Source organism: Sander lucioperca, chromosome 23, assembly GCF_008315115.2.
Source record: "Sander lucioperca isolate FBNREF2018 chromosome 23, SLUC_FBN_1.2, whole genome shotgun sequence".
NCBI lineage: Eukaryota > Metazoa > Chordata > Actinopteri > Perciformes > Percidae > Sander > Sander lucioperca.
The window spans coordinates 5,322,206-5,330,834 of record NC_050195.1 but is presented as its reverse complement, the minus strand read 5'-3'; the positions used below and the strand labels follow the sequence as shown (position 1 = coordinate 5,330,834).

Sequence of the window (8,629 nt, the reverse complement as noted above, 5' to 3'; positions counted from 1 at the left end):
TAAGTTCTGGTAATCTAGCTAGATCTAGAAATAGAAGGCATCATGCTAGCTACGGGCTAACTTGCCAGTCAGTCCCACCTGTGAAATCCCCCGACGTTGTAAACACATTTTCGATTAGATATCTCACGTTTTGATGGACCCTACTAGCTCCAGTAACAACATATTTGCCTAGTGTTTATTTATTACTTGGATGGGGATGCTGTTCGGCTTTTCACAAGTTTAGACAGCTAGCTAAAGCTACGCCGACGTTTTGCTAACGTTAGCGCAACAGCGTTAGCCTAGACGGCTAGGTAAATATTACGACTGCCTTCGTTGTTTCCTCTATCTGCGTCCACGTTGTCAACATAAGACATGTGGCGTTAGTGCTCCTTTTGTACCATAATTGTATTGAATGAAATGTTAAGCTTTGCTCCTACTAGATGGGTGGGTTTTTGTTAGCTACGTTACACACAAAGTTAACTGGCTATAGTTAGCCTGTGCTAGCGGAATTAGCTAATGTTGCGTAGCCAGCCAGCAGCTTCGGCAGTAGTTCCGGCGAGCTAACCACGACAGCTAACACATCCACAAGCTTCTCTATTTCAAACATCACTGCAGATTGACTGCTTTTAGCAGGAGAGGTTGATTGTGGGCGACAACAACTGTCGTGGTTAGCTTACCGAAACTACTGCTGATTGCCGAAGTTGCTGGCTGGTTATGCAACGTTAGCTAATTCCGCTAGCATACAGGCTAACTATAGCCAGTTAGCTTTATATGTAGCTAACAAAAACCCACCCATCTCGTAGGAGCAAAGCTTAACATTTCATTCAATAAAATGATGGTACAAAAGGAGCACTAACGCAACATGTCTTATGTTGACAACGTGGACGCAGATATAGGAAACTCCGAAGGCAGTCGTAATATTTACCTAGCTAGCAGTCTAGGTTAACGCTGTTGCGCTAACGTTAGCAAACGTCGGTGTAGCTAGCTGTCTAAACTTGTGAAAAGCCGAACAGTATCCCCGTCTAAGCTGTTTCACTTTCCCTCCAATATTATTATACACATAATAAAGACACATGGACTCGGTCGAGACCAAAAGCCATATTTTGCAACACCAGTGGGACAGACCGAGACCGTAGACAGTGAACAGAGACCAGTGGCACAGACCAGGACCATAGACAGTGAACAGAGACCAGTGGCAGAGACCGAGACCATAGACAGTGAACAGAGACGGGCTTTCGTCTGTCGTCTCCCCAACATGACGTAATGCAATGCATTGTGGGGGAAAAGAGAATCATTGCAAACCGCTGTAGAATAGTACTACTTTTTCGTATTTTATTCCGTTTTGTGATATCCATTGTATTTGAGGTTGTTGGGTAACAGTTTAAATGTTTATTACCAACAAGCAAATTGCACAAATTCATTAGAAAATAAACCCTGCAACATGGGCTTTAAGCATCCTAAACCCACCAGACTCCATGTAAATAATCAGTACTTTAACCTTTCTGTAAGTGGTACTACGCTGTACTCTGGTCTTGACTTGTATGCATTTGTAGTGTCTTGTAAGCCCATCCATCCATTCCCTATTGCTATTGTTAAACAATTGTATTCTCTTTCTCTCAGTGACAGTGTGACCTATGTATGTCAATACAGCTACTGCTATTAACCCTTAGCTAGTGTTATTCGGATGTGCACCAAGTAGTAGGCACACTGTCAAAATTTCTTCCGGAATTTTCTAGTTATATTATATTATATTGTGTATCAACATGCGGGCCCCTCTGCTGTTTCTTCTCTTTGGTGTGCGTACCTGCGTTCAGTCTGCTGTCTAGGATGCTGACGAGTCGTAACATGTCCAGACTGTAGTCGGTGTCCACGAACACAACATCCACCTCCAGGCCGCCGCACGCCACGGGCAACACACAGCGACACAGCAGGTGGTACAGCAGCTCCGTCTTACCTGAGACACACTCACAGTTACAGGAAGTAACCACAGGATGTAGTCACAAGTGTTTCCTGTTCAGTGATCTCACCTGTTCCCTCCGTTCCATACAGCTCCACCACCTCACCTGGCAAACACCACACACATCATCAGCAATCACCACACACATCATCAGCAAACACCACACACATCATCAGCAAACACCACACACATCATCAGCAATCAGCAAACACGGCACAGAAAAAAACTCAAAAAAAGCATTAAAATAGCCTAAAAAAACGTAAAAAATATATATATATATTTTTTTTTTAAAAAAGCAATAAAATGTCCTAAAAATACGTAGAAAAAAGCATTAAAATGTCCTAAAAAAAACGTAGAAAAAAAACTATTTTTTTTAAAAAGCAATAAAATGTCCTAAAAAAACTATAAAAAAACCCTCAAAAAACACATTAAAGTAGAGTAAAAAAAAAAACTAGAAAAAAACCCAAAAATCTAAAAAAACATTAAAATGGCCTAAAAAAAGTTTAAAATGATTTTTTTTAAAAGCAATAAAATAGCCTAAAAAAACAAGAAAAAAAGCATTAAAATGTCCTAAAAAGCGTAGAAAAAATGTAATTTAAAAAAACAAAAAAAAGCATTAAAATAGCCTAAAAAAAGTAGAAAAAACTAAAACAATCTCAACAAAAGCATTAAAAAAAACATTCAAATGGCCTAAAAAACAGAGGATTTTTTTTTTTTTAATGCTTGTTTTTTTCAATAATAAAAAAAGCATTAAAGTAGCCTAAAAAAACTTTGAAAATACATAGAAAAAAACCTCAAAAAAGGATAAAAAAATCATAACTATTATTTAGGTGAATATAGAAATCAGGATTACTTAACACGATTCCTCGTTGACTTTTGGAAAGATGTTGCAGTTATTAAAGTTAAAAATCAGTGAAAAGTCTCGTTAGTGTAACGACACTACGCTACTCCAGCAGAGTTAATAAAAACATCAATCATGTGGCTCCTGATGCATGTTTTTAATGTTTTGGTGCGTTGATGTCATGTGACGTGTGCTGACAGGAAGGAAGTGGGCGTGGTCAGTCACCGTGGTCGGGGCCTCCGTCTTCAGGAAACAGGCGAGGTTCAACGTCTTTCAGAGAACGCCGAGCCTCCAGACGGGCAAACAGCTGCAGAGACACACACACACACACACACACACACACACACACAGAGACACACACACAGACACACACAGAGACACACACACACACACACAGAGACACACACACATATATATATATATATATATATATATACACACACATACACACATGTACAGAGACACACACACACGCACACACACACACACACACACATATACAGAGACACACACACACACACACAGAGACACACATACATACACACACAGACATATATATATATATATACACACACACACACGCACACACACACACAAAGACACACACACACACACACACACACACACACATCCCAGACTCCATGTAAATAATCAGGACTTTTAGCGTGTATAGAGCCAGCATATCTCCACCAGACTCCATGTAAATAATCAGGACTTTTAGCGTGTATAGAGCCAGCATATTTCCACCAGACTCCATGTAAATAATCAGTACTTTTAGCGTGTATAGAGCCAGCATATCTCCACCAGACTCCATGTAAATAATCAGTACTTTTAGCGTGTATAGAGCCAGCATATCTCCACCAGACTCCATGTAAATAATCAGTACTTTTAGCGTGTATAGAGCCAGCATATCTCCACATGTAAATGGGTGAATTAAGGGTTTATTTCAACCAAACCAGAGTGGTGATTGTTGGAACAGTGGAAAGATGAACCAAGACGGCTTTTGGTAGTTTGATTTAGTTTCTGTCCACTTTGAATGAAGTGTGTTTTACGATGATAAAAGTACTGATTATTTACATGGAGTCTGGTGGGTTTAGTGACTGTATTTCACGTTAAGGAAATAGCTTCCCGCCTTAATTAAACAAAGACTAGATACATAATCAATGTGTGCTGCTTAAACAGAGCTACATTAATGTAAAGTAACGTGTTTATTTTCTGACCTGAGCGCCACTTTCAGTCATTTCAGCTTCATCTTCCAAACAGAAAACCAAACGCTGCCGCTTCTGTTGAGCTCACTTCCTGTTTCTGCGGTATTACCGTAATGGACGGAGAGTAAACGGCTGTTACCGTAATGGACGGCGAGTAAACTGCTGTTACCGTAATGGACGGAGCGTAAACTGCTGTTACCGTAATGGACGGCGAGTAAACTGCTGTTACCGTAATGGACGGAGCGTAAACTGCTGTTACCGTAATGGACGAAGAGTAAACTGCTGTTACCGTAATGGACGGAGCGTAAACTGCTGTTACCGTAATGGACGGAGCGTAAACTGCTGTTACCGTAATGGACGGAGAGTAAACGGCTGTTACCGTAATGGACGGAGAGTAAACGGCTGTTACTGTACAGTACAGTTTTTTTTACTGTGTGTGCCTATGTGTTTGTGTGTGTCTGTCTCTGTGTGTTTGTGTGTGTTTCTCTGTGTGTATGTGTGTCTGTGTGTGTGTATGTGTCTGCACTATATACTGTACAATTCATTTGTTGATCATTACGTTACATGACATTCGACTTCTAATTTAAGTGCTTTCAACCTTGAAGGTAGGTAAAGATAAAACTTTATTGAATCCCCAAACCACCCAGCAGAATATAAAGTCATTGAACACATGAATGCATCAATAATTATAATACAATAGTATAATACATGTTATCCTGCAGAATGAGAACTTTTACTTTTGGTTCTTTAGGTTTAAATTCTACTTTTATTTCAGTAAAAATATCTAACAACTTTCTGGTGTTGCAGCAGCAAAGAGACAGCTGAATAAATTATAACATACTAGAACAGAACAATTAAAGACAATATCATATTTATATATTTCATATACGGAGCTGCTGTGTGCAACATAGAGCTGAAATAAACAAGGTAACAGTCAGTTTATTTAATGAACAATAAATGGTAAATAGATCTGCTAAAATAATGCCAGTTAAATCTTAAGTGATGAACATGTAACACCTTAACATTATGGGATGGATCCCTACAGAGATAGAGCTTTTAGTTAAAGAGTAAGATTCTTTTAGTTTAACATGAAACAGCCCCGAAATCACCATCACCAAACTACACCAGACTCCATGTAAATAATCAGGACTTTTAGCGTGTATAGAGCCAGCATATTTCCACCAGACTCCATGTAAATAATCAGGACTTTTAGCATCGTAAAACACACTTCATTCAAAGTGGACGGAAACTAAATAAAACTACCAAAAGCCGTCTTGGTTCATCTTTCCACTGTTCCAACAATCACCACTCTGGTTTGGTTGAAATAAACCCTTAATTCACCCATTTACATGTGGAGATATTCTGGCTCTATACACGCTAAAAGTCCTGATTATTTACATGGAGTCTGGTGGAAATATGCTGGCTCTATACACGCTGAAAGTCCTGATTATTTACATGGAGTCTGGTGGAGATATGCTGGCTCTATACACGCTAAAAGTAGTGATTATTTACATGGAGTCTGGTCCACAGCGGTTCCCATCAGTAACTTTGACACAAATTTAAAATATGGTCCAGGTTGAAAAATACCTCAGACCTCAGCTGTCTGTCATCAAATAATCAACCAATCAGAGGAGACGCTGCAGTCTGACAAAGCAGGGCGCGAAGACGTTCACCTGACCGCTCTGCCCGTCTCTGAACACCAGGAAAGACTGTCTGGAACAACCTGTCTGTCTCTCTGTCTGACCTGTCTGTCTCTCTGTCTGATCTGTCTGTCTCTCTGTCTGACCTGTCTGTCTCTCTGTCTGATCTGTCTGTCTCTCTGTGTTTATGATGCCTGTCTGTTTCTCTGTCTGTCTCTCTGTGTTTATGTCGCCTGTCTGTCTCTCTGTCTGTCTCTCTGTGTTTATGTCGCCTGTCTGTCTCTCTGTGTTAATGTCACCTGTCTGTCTCTCTGTGTTTATGTCGCCTGTCTGTCTCTCTGTCGGTCTCTCTGAAGCCCCGCCCCCAGCCTGACTGTCAATCACAACCTTTCTCTGTCTTCCTCTTCTCTTTGCTCCGTTGGTTCTGTCCTGATTGGCTGTTACCGGACCATGTGACTGCCCCTCTGACTCCAGGAGGTATCTGATTGGTGGGCCCACCCTCTTTCTCCTCGGCCTCTGAGGCTGCTCCTCCTCCCCCTTTTCTCTCCTCTTCCTCTCTCTTTCCTCTCCTCCTCCCCCCTCTATCCCCCTCCCTCCATCTTTCTCCTCCTCCAACCTCCCCCTCCCTCCATCTTTCTCCCCCTCCCTCCTCCCTCCATCTTTCTCCTCCTCCCTCCTCTCTCTTTCCTCTCCTCCTCCCCCCTCTCTCCTCCTCCCTCCATCTTTCTCCTCCTCCCTCCTCCCCCTCCCTCCATCTTTCTCCTCCTCCCTCCTCTCTCTTTCCTCTCCTCCTCCCTCCTCTGTCCTCCCCCTGCTGTGATTGGCCGCTGACTGCCCCTCTGACTCCAGGAGGTATCTGATTGGTGGACCCACCCTCTTTCTCCTCGGCCTCTGAGGCTGCTCCTCCTCCTCCTTTTTTCTCCTCTTCATCTTTCTTTCCTCTCCTCCTCCCCCCTCTGACCCCCTCCCTCCATTTTCCTCCTCCCCTCTCCTCCTCCTCTCTCCGTCTCTCCTCCTCTCTCCGTCTCCCGTGGCGTTCCCCTCCTCTTCCTGCCGCAGCGGCTGTTGGTCGTCTCGGTTACCGCTGGCGCCGTGCCTCGCCCCGTTGCCGTGGTGATGGTGATGGTGATGGTGATGCAGGCGCAGGGCGACGGCACGGCTGAACTTCTTGGTGCAGAGAGGACAGCTGAGGACAGACAGGTGGAGCTGCAGACAGACAGGTTAGAGAGAGAGACAGACAGGTTAGAGTGACAGACAGGTTAGAGAGACAGACAGGTTAGAGAGACAGACAGGTTAGAGAGAGAGACAGATATAAAAGTCTGAATATTTTAGGCTGAAACCAGAGCTTTTTAATTAATTAACTTTATCGGTGAACTCAAACAGCGATAACTGATAACCTGCCAGGCTGCTGATTGGTCGATCCCTAATATTCAGAGAACCAATGACAATAAAGTTTATTCTACTCAAACAGAGACCAACCTGACAGCTCTGTTTGTCCTCCGTTAGCTCCTCCCCCTTCACTCCCCTCGCTCTGCTGTGATTGGCCGCTGACGGTTCCTCTGACTCCAGGAGGTATCTGATTGGTGGACCCACCACCTTCCTCCGTGCCCGCCCCACCTCCCACGCGTTCATCTTCAACGGTTTGACCTCCTCTTCCTCCATCTCGCCATCCTCTCCTCCGTCAGTGGACTCTGAGTTCCCGCCCCTCTGAGTTTGGGTGCGTTGGATTTGTGTTTTGCTTTTGACGGAGCTCCTCTCTTCTGATTGGATGACGTCCAGACACCGGTTGGACTTCCTGTCATCGTTGGCTCTTTGCACGCTGGGCTGAACTTCTCCTGCGATGTGATTGGTCTGTTTTGGCCGCTTCCTCTTCTTCTCACACTCTGGCTCTGATGTTCAAACATTTTGAAAAAAGGCGAAATATTTCAGAAAAAAAGTCCGAAAATTATGAAATTATTTTGACAATTTTGAGAAAAAGTCAGATTATTATGAGAAGAAAAATGTGGATATTATGTAGAATGAGTGCTCTGATGTTTATATATTTAAATGTTATAGTTATGATATGGAATACGTTAGAATAAAAGAAGTAATTAAAATTTATGAGAAAAAGTTGGAATATTAGGAAGAATTTTGGTTGAGAAAAAAGTCAGAAAATGTTTTTTAAATTTTGAGATTTTTTTTTTTTAGAAATGAAAAAAATAAAAAAATCCAATGTTTTGAGAAAAAAGTCCAAATATTTGTAAGGAATTTAAAAATATATATATATTTTAAGAAAAAAGTCAGGATATTATGAGAATTATTTTTTGAGAAAATATTTTTGTAAAATGTTGAAATGTTTTTTTTAATTTTGAGAAAGAATTTTTGTAAAATGTTGAGGAAAAAAAAGTTTATTTTGAGAAAATTTCTTTTTAAATTTTGAGAATTTTTTTTGTAAAATGTTGAGAAAAAATGTTTAAATGTTGAGAATTTTTTTTTTTTTTAATTTTGAGAAAGAATTGTAAAATGTTGAGGAAAAAAATGTTTATTTTGAGAAAATTTCTTTTTAAATTTTTAGAATTTTTTTTTTTTTAAATTTTGAGAAAGATTTTTTGTAAAATGTTGAGAAAAAAATGTTTAAACTTTCAGGAAATTTTTTTTTTAATTTTGAGAAATATTTTTAAGGAATATTTAAAAAATATATATTTTAAGAAGAAAGTCAGGATATTGTGAGAATTATTTTTTGAGAATTTTCTTTGTAAAATGTTGAAAAAAAAAGTTAAAATTTTGACAATTTCTTTTTTTTAAATTTTGAGAAAAATTTTTTGTAAAATGTTGAGAATTGTTTTTTTAATTTTGAAAAAGAATTTTTGTAAAATGTTGAGAAAAAATGTTTAGATTTTGAGAAAATTTCTTTTTAAATTTTGAGAAAATGTCTTTTTAAATTTTGAGAAAAATTTTTTGTAAAATGTTGAGAAACAAATGTTTAAACTTTGAGAATTTTTAAAAAATATATTTTTAAGGAATT

The 8,629-nt window shown here is 40.0% G+C and overlaps 1 protein-coding gene across 1 annotated transcript in view; it reads right to left on the bottom strand.

The window, feature by feature from the left end:
* Positions 1-4,133, bottom strand: part of xrcc2 (X-ray repair complementing defective repair in Chinese hamster cells 2) — an 8,326-nt gene extending 4,193 nt beyond the window's left edge. The window contains exons 1-4 of the mRNA XM_031310422.2: positions 3,998-4,133; positions 3,003-3,084; positions 2,007-2,042; positions 1,784-1,933 (exon numbers count right to left, since the gene is read on the bottom strand). Of these exons, the coding sequence (XP_031166282.1) occupies positions 1,784-1,933; positions 2,007-2,042; positions 3,003-3,084; positions 3,998-4,018 (289 nt within the window). The 5' untranslated portion in view covers positions 4,019-4,133. The remainder of the gene's footprint in view (positions 1-1,783; positions 1,934-2,006; positions 2,043-3,002; positions 3,085-3,997) is intronic.
* Positions 4,134-8,629: the final 4,496 nt, after the last annotated feature.